Source organism: Thunnus maccoyii, chromosome 12 (assembly GCF_910596095.1).
Source record: "Thunnus maccoyii chromosome 12, fThuMac1.1, whole genome shotgun sequence".
In the NCBI taxonomy this organism is placed as follows: Eukaryota; Metazoa; Chordata; class Actinopteri; order Scombriformes; family Scombridae; genus Thunnus; species Thunnus maccoyii.
Genome location: NC_056544.1, coordinates 20,271,107 through 20,296,396, shown reverse-complemented (window position 1 = coordinate 20,296,396; position 25,290 = coordinate 20,271,107). Strand labels below are relative to the sequence as shown.

General features: G+C 40.0%; 1 protein-coding gene across 3 annotated transcripts; it reads right to left on the bottom strand.

The window, feature by feature from the left end:
* Window positions 1–486: 486 nt before the first annotated feature.
* lpin2 (lipin 2) lies at window positions 487–24,921 on the bottom strand. Of its 3 annotated transcripts, none has more exons than XM_042428824.1 (20): window positions 24,494–24,921; window positions 17,655–17,855; window positions 15,233–15,328; window positions 13,662–14,026; window positions 13,470–13,577; window positions 13,244–13,370; window positions 12,817–13,150; window positions 12,619–12,718; window positions 12,244–12,431; window positions 11,629–11,722; window positions 10,828–10,897; window positions 10,628–10,720; window positions 10,385–10,467; window positions 9,689–9,836; window positions 9,101–9,249; window positions 7,035–7,121; window positions 6,338–6,490; window positions 5,104–5,218; window positions 4,257–4,360; window positions 487–3,461 (listed from the first exon to the last, which is right to left on the bottom strand). In XM_042428824.1, exons 2-20 carry the CDS (start codon window positions 17,844–17,846, stop codon window positions 3,317–3,319), a joined length of 2,751 nt encoding a protein of 916 aa, XP_042284758.1. In that variant the 5' UTR covers window positions 17,847–17,855; window positions 24,494–24,921; the 3' UTR covers window positions 487–3,316. The 3 variants fall into 3 exon arrangements, with proteins under 3 accessions (XP_042284758.1, XP_042284756.1, XP_042284757.1); XM_042428822.1 differs by lacking the exon at window positions 24,494–24,921 and adding an exon at window positions 20,453–22,917; XM_042428823.1 differs by lacking the exon at window positions 24,494–24,921 and adding an exon at window positions 20,453–22,917 and having other exon boundaries at window positions 13,662–14,023.
* Window positions 24,922–25,290: the final 369 nt, after the last annotated feature.

The window sequence follows — 25,290 nt, the reverse complement described above, 5'->3', positions numbered from 1 at the left end:
ACATACATAAAGAGGTTTTAGCAACACAACAAGCTTTTAGTAATGTCTCAAGGCTGGACAGCTTTAGAAACTGCACTGAGAAAGACAAAGTTAGAAGGCAAAACCCCTATTTGGGTGATTACGTAAAACGGGTGTGGATGAAAAATAAATTTCCCCTCTTCTCACCCCTGAGAATTAGAAAATATTCCAATGGCAGACTGAGAACCAGGGAGTGAACCTCTGTTAACCTTAATAAAAGGAGGCAAATGACAAAAATACAGACTACAGTTAACCAAATACTGGTCCTGTGTTACTGTTTTATAAATCTTTAATGTTTGTGTTATTCAATAAAATAAACTGAAATTTGGAACCTGAGGGATTTTAACTGCAGTAATCTCTTTCATGTACTTAAAAATAAGCAATAGGCTAAAAGTTACTGAACTAGCCTGTGGTTACTGTTGAACTTTTTGACTCCTACTCAGAAAAGTGTAGCACACACAGTATGTATTCAGTTAGAAACTTTATTTCATACAAATATGACCACAAGCCACACTTTGTTAGCTTCATTAGGCCTGTATTTTTTTTTTCTTCTTACATTGGATTTTGTTCTTTAAACATACTTTAAACCACATTTCTATACAAATCAACACAGCATACACTTAAAGTATTTCTGTTGGTCAGACACAATCACATAGCAAGCATTAACCTCCAAACAGAACAAAACAAACACAATCCCACAAAAGGTCATACACTTTATAAGAGAAATAATAAAACAAAAAGGCATCAAAGACAGAAGAATGTGATGATCAGCACATAAACTGGATCATTTTCCACAGCAGTTGAATGAGAACAAACAATATTATATACCACATATCCCACGATCATAGAGGATGAAGTGTGATCTTTCCACACAAGATGCTTTACTTTCATAGAAAGAATGGAATTCATTTAGTTAATTAGAAGATATATCTATTTGACTTCACCAAACGTCTTAGAGAACAAGCAAACGAATCAAAGCAAAACACGCATTTTAGTCATTACAAAAAAATCTGAGCTACAGAGTGAACGCGGAAACACTTCGGCGAAATAATGACGACTATAAGTGACAATCTGGATACAGCTGTCATCGTAAATTGTGCTTTTTGTCCGTCAAGTCTCACCTGGTTTTTTAAGTCCTCCCTAGCACATACTACCATGTTACTGTTACACTTGTGCTGGAGGTCTGATCCGTGTCAGTGGAGTGGCACATCTGCTCACAACACACATGCTGTAATGCCGGTGAAGCACTTCAAAAAGCTTCCTGCAAACAGTCAAGTATTTCCTGTTTATCTCAAAACAAGACCCAATGGCTCTTCCTCAGGTCATGAGGCATGGTTTCAGTCTTTTTTCTGTCCCTCATATACACACACACACACACACACACGCACACACACACCACATGCGTGCACAAACACACAGAGGCTAAGGGCTAGCTCTGATGCTAACTTCATATCCCTAAATAAACATGATTTTGTTTTTAATCCCCACATTTTGCCTTGCAACCAACAAACACCTACATTGATTCGTCTGCGGTGTCACTCACACAACAAAGAGGTAAAACTAGAACTTTTCATCCTGCATTCAATTGCATACTCCGGTCTTCCGTCGACAAAGACCTTGAAATGAAGTGCATGTGGGCGAGAGGTGTGCTGAGGTGTAAAGCCTGCGTCTTCCGAGTGCAGCTTAGACAAAGTGCGTTGGATAAGTCTTGGTAAAGCCACTGAGGGAACATGAGCAAAGGGTGCAAGATCCTTTCACCACAACAGCAGCAGCACTCAGTGATTATGTATGCACACACACACACACACACACGCACACGCGCTTGTGCACACACACATACACACACATACGTAGCCGTACAGAGGACTTCGCAAACCAAAATTCTTCATTTTAAGCTCTTCTCAGATCTGCTTATCTCCACTGTTCCAACTCAAGCATTATCTTTGACATTTACACATATTTTAATACTAAAGCTGTGGAGTCTGAGGTTCAGGAATGTGTAAAGCAAGGAATATAGATCGGTGTGAAAAAAAAAAAAAAAAAAATCGTACAAGGCTTAGCAGTTACTGTTAAGTGCATGTTAACCTGTGACCAAGCATACAAAATACCGATTTGAAGTATTTCCACATTTCATTGGTGATAAATTACATTTTCAGACAAGCAAAGGCATCACGATAGAAATCAATAATTTAACATATCAATTATCATAAATAATGACTGCATTGTTAACAAAACACACTTGATTCGCCAAAGCTTGAATAACAGAATAAACATATTAAAATAACAGCGAGACAATATAGCATGAAGCTGCTTCATTTTCTTGTTTTGTTTTTTTTTTGTTTTTTTTAAAGTCAAACCTAACTGTGCATCATCACATACTTGTTGGCGAAAGTAAATCCCAGGCATGACCTTGAATATTAAATACCAAACATGACTCATTCAGTATGATATTAACTACAGGGAGAAAGTGACCATCGGAAATATGTTCGCGCCTCCACCAGCAGTGAACTCGTCACCACAGTGAGTACACATAAAAAACTGAAAACACCCTTTCCTACAGCAGGATCCTAGAAAGTTTATAGTCACTATTTGGCAGCCACTATCACGATTTTTATTTATTTTGTTAGAACAGAATAAAGCCTCCGATTAAAGACTGGCTACCAAATTTAGGCAAACTTAGCATCCACAGCAAAATATATTCGGCACATGACTAGTGCCTGTCTTGTTTTAATGAACAGTGTGTCTTTTCAGCTTTGAACACTTCATTTGTTAAGGATGTTCAGAAAACGTCCTTACTCCTGAAAACGATGTCTTTTCCTTCTGCCCAGTTTTAGTGCATTCTGGCTAAGAGCTCAGAGTATAGTGCTAAAGGCTAATGCCTCGCGTGGGGCTTCAGTCGCTCTCCTGATGGTAAATGCAGACCATCCTCTTTGCTAGAAGTTAGAGAGAGAAAAAGATCTTTATCCCTGTACAGTGGTGGGGACTAAAGAGTGTCTGCTGGGCCAATAGTTTAGGTGGTGATTAGTCTTTTGTCTCCCAGGGATTATTCACCAGGATTTACTGTTCTGGAGAAAACATCCACTCATCTAAAATTACAGTTTACTAGCTTTTTCTGTGTTTATGCTCACATTCCTGTTACTTTTGTAGAGCCGTGTGAGTTTCTGTGTTTGCATCGGTTGGGAGTATTACAGAGGGAAGATGGGGTTCCAGTCCATGTGTTTCTTTGCAGATGCATTCAAGTGCCCGCTCCATGTGTGTATACATGCATATGTATACCTGAGTGTCCATGTGTGCTGGATTACAGCAGTTCATCAGGGTTGATGTCTGGTATGGGCTGTCTCCAATAACAGAAAGAGCTGTACTCTGGCATGACAAAGGCCTCATTCTGCTCTTTGCTCAAAAGAGGGAACACATGCTCCACCAGCTCACTAAGCCTGCCGTAACTATGGAGGAAAAGACAGGGACAGAAAGACAGAATGAGAGATAAAGAAGTGAAGACAGAGAGTCAGAGAACAGCGAGCACTAACAGTTAAAACACCAAAACATGGCAGTTATTTGTAGCTAGTAAGTGATCAAGCATGGACAAAATCAAATTCTTAAAAAGGTTGCAAGATGTCCAAGTTTAAATTGAAATGCCTAAATACAGAAAGTAAAACTTAAAGCCGCATTTACTGATTTTTTAGCCTCTTGGGGGCAGCACAACAAGCTGTGCAAACACAATACTGACATACAGTATTGTGACCTCACAAAGTTATTATGGTGAATGTGTTAGCAAAGAGTTGCCTATTTATACATCCAGCAGACATGCAGTAACATTGGCTTTCGTTAGAAGTCTTGTTTCAGTCCAATATTCACTCTCCTCGAAGCTGGTTTGGTCTCCGTCATCTCCTGAGGGAAATATCTGGCTCATTAGCGGCTAAACGCTCTACTATGTTCAACAGCTAGTTGCAAACTGTCCGCCCTTTGATGTTGAGCAGGAAGTGTATAGTGGGTTTATCAGCTTTTAGCTTTGTTGCTGCCTCTGGCTTGAAACAGGGTGGATGAGAGCGGTGAGAGTGAATCAAAACAGTTCGGTAAAACCAAAACAATGACCCGAAAGATGCTTAATCGCCTCATAGAGCTAAGGGGAACTGCTGCGTCAGGGGATAATTCTCTGTGGGTTTGTCAGTAATTCTGATGGTATCAATGTCTTGTTCTTTACAGTGAAACAGATAGGACCAGTAAGTGAATGTACTCACGAGGACTTGTTGCCCTTTGTCTGCTCCTGGATCAGCTCTCCCTTGGGGTTGACTGTGAAGATCCTGCACACTGGAACTCCCACCTCCTTATAGGCAAACACATCCTGTACAGAGAGACATTAACAGTCAATATTTTTCTATAATATGTTAATAAGCACAAAACAAGCTTATATTTTTAAATATAATTTGTTAAAACACACCAAATGCTGATTTTTCTTCTTACATATAGTATGTTAATATACCCGTAATTTATATATTAAAAACTGACTGAGCCTTTTAAACACATCTGAGAAGAGAACACACTTGATTATGTAATTTTCAGAAAGTAGTTCTCATGCATAATACACACTGATACAATCCGGCATAAGCACGTTAATAACATTAACCACAAATTTCCTGTTTGTGTTCCACCTAATGCACGTAATGGTAATATTTCGAGAGTGAATGTTTTGGTGATCAAGCGCAAGACTGTTTGTGTGTGTTATTTTATTTTTTTTGTTTTCTCTGGCTAGCGTCACAGACAGACAAAAGGTTGTTAGATGGCTGTCCCAATACTTCATCTGGGTGTTGGTGTTTATGCAGCTGAAGACGGGACACTGTGCCCAGCTTGAGCTCCCCTTCCACGGATGAAGTCACATGGGATCATATTCCGCCAGTGACCTCAGCTCAGGTTCAGCCCAATACTGATTTCATATGTTTTTGTCTGCTAATTGATAGCCAAAGTGTCACGTTGATCTTACGATACATCATGACTACATCGGCTTCTGGAAAAAGCAGCTCTCTGACATGTAAAAGCGGCCTCTTTAATGTCTGGAAGTCTGACATCTTCAAAAATCCATTAACTCACATTAGTTCTATTCCCAAAAGCGGCGTAGAATGGCTGCTTGTTATGCTGGAACAGATTCTTGATGTCAGTAAGGCATTCAATCTTGAAGATCTCCGGTTTCTTCTCGATGACTTCCCTGAAGCAAAGACAGTTTGATTAGAGCAACACATGTGTGTCCTTACCGTGGGTCAAACTATGGAGAGTTAACTTAAATACTTGTTCAATTTCTCTGAATCTTGGATTAAGTTACAGGAAATTTGAATATTCTGGATGGAGGTTTCAGTTCTCTAAAGAGATCACACAAAAAAAAAAACTGTGCAGGTTGCTATGGTTACATGTTAACTGTGATGTTCAGCAGTGACAGTAACAGAAAAAGCCCACTGCCACCCTGTATAATTAAACAGCAGAGCAGGTAACTGGATGGAAAGTTTATTTATTTGTGCCAAAAGTAGACAGAGCATGAATAAAACTGAGGCTTTAACTATGTTTCATGAATATGTGGCATTACAAAGCCTGTTTTCTGTGTGTGTGTGTCTGCCTATTTAGAGGAAAAGAGATGGTATAATACTTTAGTGATACCAACAAGCCATTGACATTAATGTCCACCCCAAGCTACGGCTGAAACAATATGTGTGCAGTGTTACAGCTGTTTAATTAACTTGATGTTGATATCACTGCCATTTCACAGTTTATTTGGAAAACATTTGCTGAGCTCCGGAAATGCAAACAATGGAAACATCTAAAATCTTGTTTACTGAGATCAATATTTTTTCATTGATTTTTAAAATGCTCAGTGTAAACTCACTTGGAATAAGCTGAAAAAAAAGACAGCTCTCTCCTATAATAACACTACACAGAAACTGACAAGTTGCCATTCTCTCAAGTCCACCTACTGTAGCTAATTACCTGTCAATCACACATCAAGAGGTGACACATTAGAATTAATGATAAAAAATATGGGTATATTTCTAGGAGCTGATGGCAGGGCAACCAACATCTATTTATTTGAGTTATTTACATGAGTTTTCTGTAGCCGTAACAACCTCATCATATAAAATGTTCATAATAATGAATGAGGTTTTGAAGAGAGAGGAGGATTTTGAGACACCTGGACATATTTCATGTGAAATTAAGATAAAAAGGATTTAAGTTTGAAGGAAGACAAAAACAGGATTTAGGGATACTGAGTATTGAATTTATGCGATGACTCTGGTATTTGGTTTTAAGACACTGAAACTGTGTATACTCCTTGTACCTGTGGAAGGCAGAGAAGAGGCTGCTGGGAGACAGCATGAGAGGTCCCCGGGGCAGGATGGTGCCTCCATCGTTGACCCACTGCAGGTAACCCCTTGTCATGTCCGCCATGCCAATAGCCCGCGCTGAGCAGTACAAGAACTTGTAGCCATTCCTGCCGAACGAGGAGAGCAGTGCTCATTAACACTTGTTCAAATAGAGTTTAATATCATGACCATCATTAGCAGCTACTAAGAATAGCACTTTAATTATATCAGCTATATTGGTTACTTTCATAATGTGCAGAAATCATACCGATTCAATGAATCTTTTACTGAGGAGAGATCATTAGGAACCATTATTACCCATGCTCACTAGAGCCTATTTCCTACTGTGTGTATTAAATTTTCTATTCTCTGCGTGACTAAAGAAGTGAAGACAAGTTCAGATTTTCACTGCAGATTTAACATTAAGTTTTTAAACCCCTGGAAGAAAATACAATGACGATAGTGGTGAAATAATGACATAGGAGTTTCATAATTTTTTACTTGATTATAGTTAAACTTACTGAGTCATCCACCTCAAAGCAACCCACACAAACACTGGGCAAAAATATCAACTCTGCAGTGGGAAATTGGAAAATCAAACCCAGACAGTGCAAACCACTGACTGACCATTCATCTTTCCTCTGTAATTAATCAGTGTCGTCCTGCACTTACTCAGCTACTGAGTGGTAGAGTTTGGCAATGCCCTGGTGGGTCCAGTCCTTCCCCAGCTGTGGCAAGATCTGTCCAAACACATCTGACCTAAAATATTAAACAAATACATGTAAATATTACTGACATAAAGAGAGGAATTCCCCCATCTGTCAGTTACATTACTAAGAACCAGGCTCCAAAAACGTAACAGATGTACAATGTGAGAGCGTGAGAAAGAAAGTGCGTGAAAGAAAACATGGAAGATCGGTAGTACAGGCTGATCAAAGGAGGTCACATAAAGCACCATAACTACTTTATCATTTCATCATAAATAGAGAATATTATGGACTGTTCTCCGCTAATGAGGATTACAGGCCCATGGGGGAGGCACTGTCTCAACCTGAGCTTATGGCTGTGTGTGCTTACAGACTGAAATGTAAATGGGCTCATTATAGCCCCCATGCTCTTCGCCCTGTTACTCAAAGAAAGCCACATGTCATAGGTTGGACTACAGGGTCACAGAGATAATAAGCTCAAGTCAATCTGGACCTGTTTGATGTTGACCACCTTTGAGCCTCACAGAGTGGGCGTAAAGAAAGCAGCAGACATTAATTTTGTGTCAAAAGAGATGGAGCTAATTAAAAAGCTTAACATAAATAGAACAAGATTATGGACTTCATTATCATCTGCTATTTGAGAAAGATTTGAACATGGCAATGAAGCTGCTCAGAAAATATCCATGTAAAGGGAAATGAAATGATCTCTAAAACTCATTTATCATCCTCCTTGTTTTCTGTCATTTAACTCTACTCTAGTGCAATGCTCGTTCAAAATGTGCCTGTTGGCAATTGCTTATTATTTCTCGAGAACCACATATATATGTATAAATTGACAAACGTATCAATTAAAATGATACAGGTTTAATACATTTAATAATTTAATAAATGGTTTTAATACAGACAGAGACTTCAACACTGTGAATTTCTCATTCACAGGCTTTCTCTTTCTTATAGAAAGCTTTCCAGTCTGTCTCTCTGTCACTCGCTCGTGCACTTTTTAAAATGAGTCGGGAAACCCACAACAAAGCCTAACTTTTAACTTTATCAAATGAAGAAGTCGCCCCCCCCCGCTCTCTCATGGCAGGGATGTATAGCTCTGATCATGAAGCCCAGAAGCCCCGCCTCATCACTGCAGAGAGGAGCGGTTGATTGCTTGTTTATTCAGAGTTTAAATTTATTAATATTAATCGTGCTGCGTGTCCAAATTGCACCAAGTTCTACACTGCACTCCGTTTGTTCCCCAGCAATGCACCTGCCAAGTGTGGAGTTGATCGGATGAACGGTTAAAGAGATACGCGAAGGACACGCACACATACAGACATACAGACAGAGATTCCTTCCTTTAATAGATGTAGATGATCAAACCTATACAATGTTAAAGTTAATACAACTTCATTCACCTGCTGGCCTGCACCTGTGATCATACTCATCATCATATAAGGAAGCTTATTTCACAGCATGTGCGCTATTTATAGGCACACAGGACTGTAACATTGCACTGCTACAGAAGCTGTCTCACTAATACATGAATTATTCCCTTTCTTGCAATACGGAGGCTTGCAGATCATGATCTGAGACTGGTGTGGTTCAGGTACTTTTGCGTCATTTGACTATTGATCTAAAATTAGATATCCATGAAACGATAAATAATAATAAATGAAGAATGCTTCTACAAGAGATGTGTATAAGGAAAAGATTACTCCTCATATACATGCCTAATCAGTCTTTGTTATCTATTAATACAGTATAATACAAGCAGCTGTTATCATACGCAGTTGAAAGAGCAAAGTTCCCATGCATTGGTGGATAATCAATGAGCCCTGAACAATATAAGGGTGATTTGTTTTACGGTACAGTATCAGACGCCAGAGAACTGTTTTACCCTCACCTCACAAAGTCAGTTCGCTCCGAGAAATTGTTGTTCAGTATTTATGTGTACATGTATGTGCTCTGTAGAGAGGCATGAATGCTCAGTAATACCTCACTGTATGCGTTATGAAGGGTTGTGAGTGACTTAGAGGGACGTACTTGGTGATGGTGCCGTCAATGTCAGAGATAATGACTCTGTCATCCCAGTTCCACAGGTAGATGGTGCCTTCACAGCGGCATGTGCCCTGGTATTGTGTGGTGATGCTAAATGTCACATCATTAGGCCCCTCCTTCAGTTTCAGACTGGCCTGGTAACACAAAGAAAACAGTGAAGCCATCTGGAAGCACAGTCTCACAATTTTATTCACTAATGTGTTCAAACAGTGACTGTATGATTTGTTTTTCCACAGCACAATGAAAATGTAAAGGTCTTCAGAGCCCCCTACAGACTACTATTAGGGCAAACACTATGCAATCCATAGCTAGCCAGCAGGGGGAGCTGGCCAGCTATAAATAAACCCTTTGACAAGTAAAAGTCCAAATGTATATTCTTCACTGCAATATGAAACTGTTCAATCTTCCATTATGAAAACCAAGCCAGATCATCATTTGAAAATTAAACCGTCAAATAAAAGCACAAGTTAATAAAATATGGAATATTACAAAGTTATTACAGAGTTAATGCTTCCTTTCTAAGAAGTAGGGTAGATGATTTTGAGGAAGGACAACATGTAAGAATGTACTTACTATCTGATCAGAAGAGAGGCGTAGTGACTTCCTGTAAGTGTGTGGGCTGGGGTGATGCTGACCATCAATTGGCTGCAGTCTCTCTTGACAGGATGCAGCACTAACCTCCTTGCCCTCTTCATCGCTAGATGAGTCTCCTGCTTTAGGCCTACAGAGAAACAACAACAGTTATCAAACCACCTTTGTTTCTTAATCAAAATGTAAGGCTTTGGGACTTAACATGATGTATACCAAGAGCTGCTTAGTAATAAAACTGCCAACTACATTTAATTGGACATGTCAAAGAAAATGTATTTTTATTATCCTTGTCTATGAACTGTGTTATGCTCAGTAGACCTTGCTGTTGCAATAACATAATTTTCTCCATGTGAATCACTGTTTGAAACTTATCTTAACAGCTTAATTACGTCAAAACAAACAAGCTATATCAGATAAGCATTAGTCAACAACTACTGTGCTAAAAATTTGGTGAGTGTTTTATATACTCAGAGCTCCTGCCTTATAACCCTGGGAAAGCACCTGACTGTTGGCTGACTCCATTCTTTGTCTGGCAATATAATGTGATTGTGCAGAGCTATCATGAAACAGTGGATTTATGAAGCTGTGGATTTCCTTTCAATGCAATGCCAGGGGTTCAGTATGTCACTGAATTCACTCCACATGACACAGGATCAATAAACACTTGGTAACACTTACGGTAAGACCAGCTTCTCCTGAGATATGGAGGGTCCTTCCTCCTCCAAATTAGACTCCTCCTTTGTTTCAAGCTTAGTCTCTGACTGGAAAAATTAAGAAATCCCAAGACAAGCAACACAATCAGGCAAGCAGATAGAAAAGCAACACTGTACATATAGTTGTGACTTTTACAAAAATTATGGTGGTTTATTTTGTAGCACAAGCTGTGTCCTCATGTTTGTACATATCATGACATGTGCACACCTGCTTGATTGTACTATCCGCCCTTTTCCGCCAGAACCACCAGCGGCCTGACTTCTTTGGCATTTTCTCCTTCACCCAGGCCTCCTCTGTAGCCTATGATAAACAAGAAGACAAAGATAGTGAACAGTGAGCCAGATGCCAATTTATCCACATGTAATGGCAACATATAGAAGAAAATGCAAAAACAAAATTCCAATTACCTTTGGTAAATTCTTCTGAAACGCTTGTAGACTGAGAATCAAGGGTGCAGCTAGTGCCCAGTTATAATATCTGAAAACATAGACAGTTGAGAACCAATATTGACCATGTACTTGAAGAGATCATATTCTGCCCCTTTCCAAATTCAATATTTTAATTGTTGTGGTCTATTTACAAACATTTGCATGTTTTTATGGTCAAAAAGCAGCTGTACAAGCCATGGATATAGCCCCTCTGTCTCACTCAGCCTGAAATGGGCTGTTATGTGTCTGCTCTATGCCCCTCTCTTCTGATTGGCTGACTGTTTCTGAGTGACGCATGCCCAGGCCAACCACAGGTTATGACTGTGTAGCACACGGAGTGCAGAGGAGAGAAACTAGCATGACCATAAATGACAACAAAACGCAGTGGAGACCCTCACACTGAGCTGAAATGAAATAAGTGTACATAAATTAGGTAAATAACATAAAGAAACATATTTTGTTTCTTTCAGGAGGGGCGGGGGATCCCATGAGAGGTGCGGGCTGCTCCTCCAAGGCAATGTTAGGAGAAATGCTGAGCGTATTGTTGTGACATCACAACCTTACGGAAGTCCAAATGGCTTGTTTAAAGGCACAGTTTCTGATAGGGGTTGTGTGCATTTCTCAGAGGACTGAGCATTTTGACATTTTCACAGTATTTATACAGCACCTAGACCTGCTTTATAATCAAAAAAGAAATGGACATCTCCCTTTCTACAATATATCCCCTTTAAAATGTCTTTTTTTTTACATTTCACTTGTGAAATTAAAACGTTTACTTACCTATTTCCTATCTTTACTACCAGGTTGGGGTTATCTATAATTGCTGGATTTTCAGCAAATTCATGATAGGTGATGATATGCTCCATGAACTTTTCTGCAAGGAGAGAAGAACATTAATTAAAGACAGCAGATGAAAAGGCCAGTCATAGTAAGCCATAACATCTCACTTTAAGACACATGGAAAGGTCAGGAAAGTTTTTGTTACAGCTCCCGCAGCAGCTGAGGTTTTCCAAGTAACACTTAAAAAATAGTGTTCTTTTTTTAATCGTTTATCAACACATATGAAAAGAGGAAGACAGAGTGGTTGAGACACAAGAGAGAACAGTTCTGTTGGGATTCAACGCTAGTAAAAACGAGGCACATGTGGCCTTAAAAAAGGGAAATGTGGTAACAAGCATTTGCCATCAAACAGACAGAACTGACGGATTTTTTTTAATAGAAAAGAGCCTCTATCAACAGTGGCGTCTTCTTATGCAGCTTATTCAGTAGGGAGCGTTTTCAGTTATACAAAAAAAAGAATTCTAGCAGTATGTCTCTACTGATTGGGGTTAACTTTCTATCTTGCATAAAAATGCACTTTAGGCTACATTTTTTATGAGTGCCATTCTGATGTACCTTTGGATATTTCAGCGTTCTCTGTGAGGCCTCCACACAGAGAAAGAGTGACATCAGGGAGGTCGCTAGCTGAATCAGAAAGACACTCTGTCCCGCTGTCAGCTGCTGCACTTCCCACCGACTGTGGAGACTGTGAACCGGAGCGCATCTCCGATTCCATCCAGTGCTTAGTGGCTGCTTCAGACTCACTGGAGCAACAAAAACAGACCATGTCACAAAGGAATACAGAGTACAACACATCATTATACTGGTCTATGTCTTTCAAGGTTATTTTAGAGGAGTTTTTTTTCCCCTACTTATATTCAGTTTTAAAATAGACTTTCTGTTTTTAATTAAAAGAGGTCAAGCAATTAGGTGCCTCTTTCATAATCTAACCTCTTAGGAAAATATCGTGCAGCAACATCAGGTTCAAGTACATTCAGGTCATCAAGGTAGATATCCTCAGGACCCTGATGCTGGCTCCTCTTTGGGACACCTGCATTCGACAACAGAATTATCAGTTAATGTACAATTATCACTAGTGCTAACCAAGACTTGCCTCAGAATGAGCCAATTGACAATCACCAAACGTACCTTTCTTTTTAGAGGGTGAATCGCTCTGTTGGCTGTTGGAGGGGGTGGAGGTCACCATATTGGAGGGCAGGACATCCAGAGGCTCTACGGGGCTTACAGGACTCAGAGCAGTAGCAGTGCTGACAGATGTGAGAGGATTTACAGGTGTTACAGTGGTGATAGGGGTGCGTGGCTGTGGCTTGACAATGGTACACACTGAGGAGGCGCCGTCTTCCTTTTCGATCTCACTCTCAGTCTCCATGGCCTCAGAGCTGAGGATTACGCGGAAGTGAGTGCTCTCTGAAGGGGTGATGGTCACTGTTTTTAGTAGTTCTGGTTTCTCTTTTTTGGTGATCTGGATATTGGGTATCAGGGGAAAAAAAGAGAGTAAGATAAGAGTATACTGACAACTATGTCCTCATGAGTGTTCTTGGAGAGAAGTGCTCACCCTGGTTGTTTCTGGAAATTCTCCCCAGGTCCACTGCATGTGGGACTCAGCTCTGAGCAAACTCTCTGAGGGCCTCACCACCAGTTCAGAGTCACTCTTTGGGGAAAAAGCCTGAGACAAGCCATGACTAAAGGGACAGATAAAGAAATGCAAACGATCAATAGGAGTCTATTTAGGTGTCTACCTTACACCTTCGCAAATGGACTCATGTTCTAATCAATAATACCTGTCATCTGCCCGCCAATCTCCATCTGACAGCGGATAACCATCAAGGTTGGGCCTGGCTGCAGGTAATTTGGGGTCAATGTCTCGCATTGTGGTCACTGAAGGTGACCTGAATCAAGAAATACACATTCATTAATTCATCTTCCTTTAAATTGATCTTGGTTAAGCAAACAAGCATTGACCCTGAACCTACCTTGAGACATGTGCTGCAATATCCTCATCAGAGCTCAGGTCCATCTCAAAGATCTCCTCATTTTGCCCAGTGCTGGACATAGCAGCAGTCGTAGCAGCAGGTGCGTTAGCAGCAATAGCATTACCAGTAGTGACTGACATGGGTGGGGTCAGCTCCTCTCTTCGGGGGTCTCCTTTGTGCTTCTTCTTCCGTCTCTTCTTCTTTTTTGTAGCCACGGTACTGGGAGCAGGAGGCTCAGGTGGATCCTCTCGGTCAGCAGGGTCATCTTCCAAATCTTTTGGTGCCCTGTGCTCCACCTCTGAGATCCAGAACAGGTGACTTTCAGTGGGGATTGGTGAGGTGGCCAAGTGGGCAGGGACAATCTGCTAAAAGACCAGGCAAGAATGCAGAAACACAGAGCTCAGGATACATTTTAAGTGTAAAACAAAGCAGCAAATACATATCACTAGATTCAGCATAGTAAGGCTATGACTAGATCTATGACTAGTCCAGCAGAACAGGGTTGTTGCTGAGCTGTCACAATGTGACTCTAGCAAGCTTGAGCAATAGGTCATCTGTCAAATGTAGCAAGTGCATAAGGCCATTCAGACTAAATCAGGCGATGTGATGCACCACTGCAGGGTTGAGCAGAGGTGTGTGGGGGTGTGAGCATGTTTATTTGTGCTCTAGAACGTAACCGCTGTGAAACAATGAGAAGATAACGTTTTATTGATATGATTCACCGGCTTTCTTGTTACCACCACTCCTTTTCTTCATTCACTCTCTAGCTCACTCGGACCACCATTGCTCTCTCTCACTCCCTGGTGCTCTCAGCTCTCCCTCTCTCTCTCTCCCTCTTTTTCTCTCATCCTTTTTAAAATGAGTTGGGAAGCCGACAGCAAAGTCTAACTTTACTTTTAACGTTATCAAATGAAGACAAATGTCCTCCCCTCCTCCAAGTAACATTTTTTACCTCCCTCATGGAAGGATTTTACAGCTCTGCTAAGTCTGATCAATGGCTATGATTGGCCACCGCAGCGTGACATCAGGTTGTGTTTCTCCAAAAGTTGACTCTTTCAAATGAAAGGGAGGACTGACGTTTTCACCGCACCACCTGATTAGGTCTGAATACGGCCTAACAGTAGAGTAATTATTCCCACACACAAACATGCCCTACACTTGTTCCTCATGATTGCTGTGGATTATAATGACTGTAATATTGCTTTAGGGGGAAAAACATCTTGAGATCCTGAGAGTCTTTCTGGTATCCTGTGTACACAAACAATGATGAATCTGGTATAACATATTTTTCCAAATATGTGTACAGAATGTTCCTCAAATAAATCATTAAGATTGCAAGTCTCTGCTTGACAAATACTACAACAAATTAGAAACCTACAAAGATGTTTCAAAAAACTATGATAGATTTCACAAAATACTGTATATACTGATTCACTTAACTTCAGTGAGAAAGGAGAAATGCTTTCATTTTTTGGTTATCAATCTAAAAACATAAGAATAATTATTGTATTTTTCTAAATGGTTTTCCAAAAAGAGTCTTTATCTATCTATGTAGTCAGTTAGATGCTTACATTCTGCTGCTCAGCCTCCTGGACAAAAAAGGCCTCGCCATTGTCTCCAAGTTTCATGTGCAGCTCTACAGGCTCTCCATTCACTTCGATGTCGATCTGAAAAAAAGAAAAAAAGAAAAAAGAATTACAAGCTGACACCTCTGGACCAATGTGAACAATTGTGAAGTACTGGCTATTAGGAGGACACTGAAAATGGTGTTTACTAGCTTGCATAGCCTATATGCTGTCAAATCAGCACATATATACATTGATTTGTGCGAATCTCACTTTGCTTTTTTTAAAGTAATTTAGAAACAAATTAGGTTTTCTTTTATACTTCCAACAAGCTTTATAGAGGGCCTGTACGATAGCTACATAAAGCCCATCTTTCTCCCAAGGCTTTACAAAACCTAATAAGAGTATGGGTCCTCTGGGCTTGCATTCTGTGGAGCCTGCCAATAGAACAGGGCCATTCATGACCGCCAGGCGAACCTCCAGTGGACCTGAGGCTATTCAGAAACTTGACACCTCAAAAGCAAAACCAGGTCACGTCTGGCAGTGACTACAGATGAGTAAGGAGGAGGCAGACATTGACTTACAAGTGCACTGCCCAGTCTGACAACCTGAAACCAAATTATCAATACGGCAACCAACATAATCTGTTTTTTTCCCCCCTCTCGTGATCTGCTATGTTGTATCTTTCCTTTTGCTGATGTCCTTTACTGCCAATGTGGTTTCTCAGCCAGCCTCGAGATTTAATTTCACCCCCTCAGGGTTGCTAAGGGGAATTTATGTGTGGTGTGTGATGGCTGGGAATTTCAATGCCCAATTAATAATGAGCCAGAATAAATGAGGGTCCTCTTCAACCTTTCACAGTTAGTGACAGGTTACATTCACTGGAGTGGCTGAATCTACACAGTCTACAGGATTACTGGAAACTGGTGGCAATAGATGCAGGACAATGCTCAAAATAAAGGAATAGTAGCTTCAAAGCTCATGTTCAGTTCTGACTAGAATAACAAAAAAGTGGAGTAAAAGAAAGCAGAAAAGAACTGTCTATGCATAGCTCAGTTGAGTTATTATCCCAAATGTTTTTAGAATCAAAAAGTACTTTAAAAACATTCCTGGTTGTCATCCAAAGTGACTAGTGCAGGGGGACAGACACACCAGCCACAGCCAAAATTTAATTAGTATTTGGCTGGCAACTACAGTTTCCCACTCTGTTCCTGACATGTATTTTTAAAAATCCAAAAAATCAAATGATTTTTTTTTTGCTCCAGTAATTTCTAATAAATATATTTAGCAGCATCCCTTGGGGATCTGATAAGTGATCTCAGGGACACATGCAACTGTTACACAACAGCCCTTGCTGAGGCCTTCTTCTTCTTCACGTTTCCTCCCCCTCCCACACATTCAAGTTGTAGAGCTGTTGCCATAGGAACCACTCATTCATTCCTCCCTCCGAAGCCCATCAGCATTCTGGGTAGGTGGTGAGACAGTGTCAATCCCCCACGAATCATCACCCCCTCTGGTCCACAAGCAAGTAAATAAGCTTTCTTCAAGTCATAGCGCACCATTACTGTTCTAAGAATAGAGCAATGTGGTGGCAAAATAATATGTATCATGTATTACCAGTTAGGCTACTGACTGACTACCATGTTATATCATTTTATATTTATATAAACTGATCAACTCACATAAAAATAAGGTTATCTTGATACAAATGCAAGCTTCTATTAAATTCCTACCAGACTGGTAAATGGGGCAACTTGTGTTCAGTGAGGCACACATATGACCCAAGCTGTCTATTTATAACTTATTAATGAAATCAGAACTGAAATAAAGTGCAGCTGCTTGAAAGAGAAACAGAAACACAAGATTTTTTTCTAGATGATCTTGCATTCCCACACAGGTGTTTACAGTTGACCTGACTGATTGGACGCCTGCTCTGGTTGACATTGAGCAAAGCAATGCACGGAATCAATCTGGCTGCCAATCTCAATGATGTCAATAAAGTGCATTTTCTACATGCCTGCACTGTCCTGAAAAGTGGTACAATCAAACAAATATGTGAAAACCCCTGTAGGCAGACCATTGCCATGTATGTCCTTGAAGTTAAGACTTCAGTAACGTAAAACATAGTTGTCTGGTCAATTATTTTAAGTAACTAATGTTTAAGTTCTCTTGAGGAGTGATCAGACTGTATGAGAATTCAAAATATTAATTAAAAGTACACATTGTGAAGAAAAAGGCCTGCCTCTTTAAAGAAAAACAAGTTTCGTAGTTGGCAAACACAAGGTAGTCTTCTCTCAAATATGCAGTAAGAAAATTTCCTAATGTAGATCATGGACGTTTTTATTGAGCCCATAAGAGTTTAAATATTTACATGACGTTAACATAGGTAAAGGAGAGAGAAGAAGAAAGATAAATTATTTTAACCCACCACTTTCTCCTTGGAGCGCAGCACACCCAGCTTGCCAAAGCGCACGTGGAATGGTGAGCACTGGTAGGTGCCATCTCTCTGGCGGACAACCACAACATCGATGCAACCGGACAACGTGGCTTGATTAATACCCTTATACAGTTCTTTGACCGTTACCAGCACCTGACCTGCCAGCTGGCCCACGTAGTTCATGGTGTCCGCCTGGAGGGGGGACAAAAACAAAAGGATTAGCTGTGTTAAAGGAAAGACAGGATGAGGGTTCAGCAAGAGTCCACTAGAGGAGACAGATTTGGCCCCTACAAGTCGTGGAATCTCAAAGTTTTTCCACTTGATTTCACTTCTATTGCCTAAGTTTTCCCCCTTGCACTCCAATCCACCGTTGTCTCTTCTTTTAACTATCCTTTTCCTGTCACTCGGGTTGTCTCATTTGTCCTTTGCTTTCATCTCTCTTCTCCTCTCACTGCCTGACTGGCTGCCCTGTGGTATCTGTTATCTCCTGACCTGCATACAGACTGCCAGAGTGCCACTGTTAGTCCCATGTCACTGGCCGCTGTCCCACAAGAGCAACATCTGAGAAGGGAGCTGACGGCTGGGCTGAAACAATGAGTAGAGACAACCTCACACAGAGTTCCCACTGCCATGGAGGCAGCTGACTTCCTGTTTACATTCATAAGCCTCTGCTAAGTATATCAAATACAATACTAAAAAGCCATAGTTCTGTGGCTGTAATTTTATGCATTTTCTCAAAGCACTTCTTTGTCACTTGGGACATACAAACTCTTTTACAAGCAATCTATCAAAGCTGCTGAATCAGAGAGAAAATCACAGCCAGGCCTAGGCTAATCATACATAATCACACAAACCTCCCCAGCCTTTCTGTGGCCTCTTCACTGAATTTACTGAGCTAGATTATTTGCTGTCACTTGTGCACTGTGACACAGAGTTCACAAAACTGCTGCTGTTTAAGCAAACATGATTTTGGTTTGCTCAGGTCAGGGTCTAGTTTAGTGGGGTTTGTAAACACATTACCCCTTCTGACTTCATTGGGTTTATGTAACCTGAAATGCTCCTATCTCACACTGACCTTTTGTTCAGAGTCTAGCTATGAGAGCAGTGGGGGGTAGGGGGAGAGAATAGAGGCATCTGTGCAATGGTGGCATCTTGGTACGCGGGGAAACTCTGCCATGATATTTTTTTCCCCCGAAAGAGTATGCTATTGATTAGATAGTAGTAAAAATATTCATATATGCAGGCTACTGAGACTATTTCGCACCATTTATCGACACATGGAGAGGCAAATATCATGGAAATCAAACAGCCACCATTGTGAGATGACTGCTAAAAGGGCTGTAAAATGGTTTAGATGATTTCATAGAAGGCCTTCTGTCAACAACAAGAAGCTCTCAGTTCTTTTTAAGAACTTCACCCAACACTTGAACTGAAGCTGGATGGAAAAAAAAAAATCACAATCACACACCATAATCTACAGGAAAATAACCAGTTTATTAATCTGACTAAGAACGTTTAAGCATTTAAAAGGTTAGGTAGGGATTTGTATTTTGCATTTTTAGTCCACAACAAAATTGGTGGGCCTATAGACAGCAAATGTGAAAACAGATCCACATTTTGTGTTGTCTTGTTTTTCCAATCAAATGTTTTAGTTCAATGCATAGATGATACCTGAAACCTACCTACTTTAAACTTAAATATGGGGGGGTTTATTTACAGTGTACTGTTGACTGATACACATAAAATCACTCAAATATCAACCATGGAGATAAAACTGCAAAACATAGATGGAATCATCTCTGAGGGACCAATAAAATCAAACATGGTCTGAAACATAAACAAGACTAAGAATCTACAGCCATGCTAGCAGCTCTGGGAGGTTGTTCTTGACCGAAAAGTTCACCTCAGCACGCTAACATGCTCACAGTGATGATGCTAGCATGCTGATGTTTAGCAGGTGTAATGTTTACTCTGTTCACATCTTAGTGTACTGTTTTAGCATGCTACCATTTGCTAACTAGCACTGAACATCAACAACAAGTACAACTGCATCTGATGGGAATGTAATGAGTTTTTCAGGTATAAGGTCATAAATTGATTTGATTTATTGATTGGGACAGTGTGCAGTTTTAAACATTAAAGATGCACTGCACCAGAGTTGGCTCGAAGCTAATTTGCATCCATAGTCCCCCATAATCAAAACATACAACAGCACAACAACAAACAGTACAAAGCAAAAAAAAAAACAAAAAAAAAAACTAAACAAATGTAAGTATTGGACAAAATTAAATTTATCCTGATGATGGTGCTAGACAAAAGGATCAACAAGTGATTCCAAAAGTGAAGGACCAACCAACCGACCTGCTACCTGCTGCTACCCATTGTCTTTTCCTCCTTTCAGTGTCAATTCAGAAGTAGGACACACAAGTAGCTATATTGCCAGACCAAAAACTACAAATTAAAAAGAGGACAGGCTTGGTATTTTGGATATGAAATAATTACAACATCTGACAGGGAGATGCAGGCCTCTTGGCCAAACTGTTTATAAAATTGAGATACTCAATAAGCATTTAATTTCTTTCACTGTCTAACTTTAATCCCTAAAAAACAGTATTGTGTGAAACTCTTAAACTCACATCATCCACCTGAGTCACTGTGGTCAAACAATAAGCCAATGAGCCAGGCAAACCTACCAAACCAAACAATACAGGATGACTAATGCTGTAGTTGACCCTCCAGCTTCAGGCCAAAGCTGTGACCAATTAAGAAACCTGTCAACACTGACTCACCAAGGACCAGGAGGACTTCAGAGACGGAGAGTCATCCTGCTCACTGTTGTCTGTGGTGTCTTCTGTGTTGCTTTCCAGATGCTCCCTGTCCCCCCAGGATCTTTGTCTTTTCATCACTGTTAGTGGAGCACGAGCTCTCACTTTTCCTAACTCAGGATACTCCACTGGGACCAATGTTTTTCTCCCACAGATTATGATGATAATGTCTGGCTGCCATCCTGGATCCAATCTAAAATACTCCCCACCTTATCACCTTGGAATAACCTCCCCAGAGGTAAACAGCAGTACACCGTGATATGACGCCAGTGGTAATTATGCAACACCGTCATAAACTTTGTCAGTGTTCTTCTTGGTTATTCTTTGCAGGATGTGCATTTCTGCTCATCCAGTCAGCTGACAGAACACTACAGGTTCAGCCAATGGGATGGCCCCTTCAAGGTGGCGGTGTATGACTGATAAGGGATGGCTAATTTCTGTGAAGGGCTAGGCAATGTTTTTTCCCTGATAAGGAGGGCAAGCTCAGGGAAAAAAAAACTCTGCGGCGTGATGTTCTGGCACACACAGTCACATGTACGATACAATCGTTGCTGCGTGTGCTTGTTATTATGCATGACTAATCAAAACAGGAGGGAGATTGTGACATTCGTTGGCTGCAGGAGTCAACCAATGGGATATTCAGCACAATGGACTTATTGATTTTTTTGTTGGTCATTACCCTGAAACTTTTTGACGTCCTGGACACGTGAAAGCAAAACTAAACAGCTGAAAGTTCTGTAGAGGGTATTACCTCTGCAAGGATTCGTTCACATTAAATATCACTCCAGCTCACTAAAATTAGCCCAGGTGCAAATTTTAGGCATCAGTGCCATTTGTGCACTTAATACAGATAGAGCGGGTACACTCATGAGACTGTAGTCCAAATTCAACCATGTTTTTGTCATCAGGAGGTTCTGTGTGGTATGGCTTCCAGCATCCTCATGCCTGGTTTAGCTCCTGAGTGAAGGCCTAAGATACACATAATGTATGAGGCTCTTCCATCCCTGGTGCCCCATCTGCTAAACCCTTTGTAAACATTATCAAAGAAAACATGCAGGCCCACTGAGCTGAAGGCTGTTGGGTTCATCCTCCCCCTGAGCCAGCCCACGATCTGCTCTGTGTTCACAGATTTGACAAGAGCCATGGAAAATATATAAATAGTTTACTTTCAGAGATGATTTTAGGAGTTTTAAAAAGAAAAGTACCACTTATATGCTGAGTTAACAGTAGCAGTAACTAAACACACAAAGCAATTATCAACAAAGAAAGTCCTTGACCTTAAAAACTCCATGCATGTACCAATTAAAAATGACAAGACAAAGCATGTGAGTATCATGGTCCTACCTACTCTAACTACATAATTACGGTTTACATCTGGAAAGATCCAATGTACAATTTGCTTTGACTGGGCGACAAAAGAATCAGTACTGACTGACTGCACTGGCCAACCAGACCACAAATGGTTCACGTTACACACTTTCAAATATTAGATTACACCAAACTGCACCAACATGAGCCTACTTAACACGTGTGTAAAACCAACCGTGACAACCATGAGCACAGACAGAAAAGAGAGGCGTTTTAACACATTGTGCAGTGTAAGAAAAACACTGTTTTTTCATAGGAATTCTTGAATGAATAATTCAATTCCATGTCCTATTTTCAGCCAAGTGCCAAAATTGCTGTTTGCTTTGAATTTGGGGACAGTCATAGCAGTAATAGCCAAAACCTAATAGTAATTTGCCCACGTAAGATCGAGGCTACACCCTGTGAGAAAGAGGAAGCCAAAAGTTCTATTTATAGTGTGTTTTTTTTCTAAAAGGTTAAAAATGTACAACAAATCCATTATTTATCCAGTCTTCATCTGCTGCAGTAAATTTATAAAAAGCAAGTATGGGCTCATGATTTCTGAGTTCAAATCCGAGTCAAACTCACTTTGTTTTGAGTAAAAACCAAAACTAAAGCAATTAGCTTGCAGGTCAAACAATATTGAATCAACACCTCTCACAGTTTCTACAAAAACTGAAGATTGATGAAAATGAGAGGGGTGTGGTATTTCACTATATTACTGCATGAAATAAAGTGGCAAGTGAGTTCAGATGAGTTAAAATGTACAGTACTGTTGAGGGTGATGTCATGGCAACTTATCTGAGTACTGTAATGTTACCTTGGATAACAGTTTAGTGATAGACTGTGAGGTGTCACTGATTAAGTGACACAGTATCAGTGTGGGATTATCTCGCTTTACACATTTACATAAAATGGACTGAAAAAGGTTTTTATCTCACTTGAAGTGAAGAAGTTCTAACACTAGTTTACTGGTATTGTGAAACACCACACACATAGGAAGGTGATTTGTTAGTTTGGTAAGATGGCAGCAATGTTTGCCAACAAAGACTTCTGTAGCGAACTACAAAAATGTGAATTAACACAAAATACAAGCTAGCCAAATCCAAGCATATCACACACATTTAATGTTAGCCTTAGCTGTTGAGGCTAAAAATGCTAATCCAGAGGTTAAAGCTAACAATACCATAGTGCTTGCTTAATGGGATGTCACCATTACACAAGCGCTCGAACGCAGTGGTGAAAGAAGTATTTATATCCTTTACTTAAGTACCAATACAGCAATGTAAAAATACTCCATTACAAGTAAAAGTCCTGCATGAAAAAACCCACTTGAGTAAAAGTACATATGTATTAGCAGCAATACGTACTTAAAAGTATTAAAATAAAAGTATTCATTTCATCCCTGACTGTTATATTATTATATATGACATCACTAGATTATTAATATTGAAGCATCAGTGTTAGAGCAGCATGTTACTGTTGTAGCTGCTGGAGGTGGAGCTAGTTTGAACTTCTTTATATACAGTTAGCTAGTTTAGTCCAGTGGTTACCAACTTAGAGGCCAGGCCCCTCCAAAGGGTCACCAGATAAATCTGAGGGGTCGTGAGATGATTCATGGGAGAGGAAAGAAGAAAAAACAAAGTTCTGATACACAAATCTGTTTTCAGTTTTTTCTCTAATCTTTGAAATATTTGATCAACTGAACATTTATTGAAATGAAACCATGTGAGAAGTTTAGAGGGAAAAATGACTATTTGGTGGAGCTGTTAACACCTCATAAACATCTGAAATGTGACCCCGACTACACACTGCTTTTTATAAGAGGATGAAAGCCAAAAAGGTTGGAAACCACTGGTTTAATCTTTAACAATATGTTGTATTTTAAAACCTTGTTATATTATCCATCGTGTAAAATCTTCATCTGAAAAGTAAATAATGCTGTCAAATAAATGTAACTAAGTTAGTGGAGTAGCAAGTACAATACTTTCCTCTGAAATGTAAAGTGGAAGTATAAGCTAGCATAAAATGGAAATAACGTTACTCAACGTTACTCAAAGTACAAGTATCTCAAAATTGTACATAAGTACAAGACTTGAGTAAATCTAACGTAATTAGCTACTTTCCACCACCGCTCTTACGTTAAGCTACATGAACTGAAATTGAGGAAATAACAGTGAAACGAAAAGAAAGCTAAAACGAAAACATAACTTGTCATTATTATGGGCCGTAATGCTTGTTTTTCCAAACCATAATCGACGGAGCAGAGAAGAGTAGACCGAGAAATAAATGAATGGGTCTCTGCTAGCTGAGCTGTTACAGCCAGTTAGTTAACCCTCAGCTAGCCGTGGCGTTTACATTACCGTTAACAGCAAACGGTGAAACGGTAACAGGCGAGAGTCCCCTCTATCGCTACGTCGCCGGTTTCAATGAAAAGCCGTCACGTTAATTTGTAGACGGTTAAATTAATTTCAAATCTGGTTGCTTATATGTCTCTGAGTTAAATGAATCATTCGTAGGCTAAAATACGTCAGCTAGCTTACAGGCTAGCTAACATTAGCTGACGGTAGACTCAAGAGATATGCATTTTGTATCACAGGCAGCGGCGAACAGCTATGTGTGAGAAGGGTTAAAATCATCCAGTAGCTTACGATTTACCTTTCGGTTACTTCAGCGGGATGCTGCCGATGAGGGATGTTGTATGTCTTCAGTGAGTCCCCATATCTTTGCCCGTGAAACTCCTCTAAAGCCTCCTGACGTGTCCGTCCCTGGACCACCGTGGCTGACTGCTGGTGTGGCTGGAAACAGCGAGCTGAAGTTGATGGGACAGGGAGCCGCGCAGTGGCTGCACACTCACACAGCTGCTGCCAGTATGTCAGTAATAATACCCAGGGTCACATTACTCCAGTTTATGGTCGAACTTCCATTTATTCCTTTTAGCACGACTTTATTGGATGATATTTATTGACAGCTGTAAACCTTTTTCACAGCAGCACACATGTCAAAGTAGGAAATGCACAGGTGCAATTAAACAGTGGTGGAAACTAATAAATACATTTACTCAAGTGCTGTACTCAAGTACAATTTTGAGAGACTTGTACTTTACTTGCATATTTCTATTTTATTCTATTTTATACTTTAACTTCACTATATTTCAAAGGGAAATATTGTACTTTTTATTCCACTCCACTTATTTCACATCTATAGTTACTAATTACTTTTCAGATTAATATTTTACACAATTGATAATATAACAAGCTTTTAAAAAACAACACATTGTTAAAGATTAAACCAGTGGTTTCTAACCTTTTTGGGTTTTGTCCTAAAAAAGCAGTGTGTAGTCGGGTCACATTTCAGATGTTTATGAGTTGTTAACAGCTCCACCAAATAGTGATTTTTCCCTCTAAACTTCTCACATGGTTTCATTTCAATAAATGTTCAACTGATCCAATATT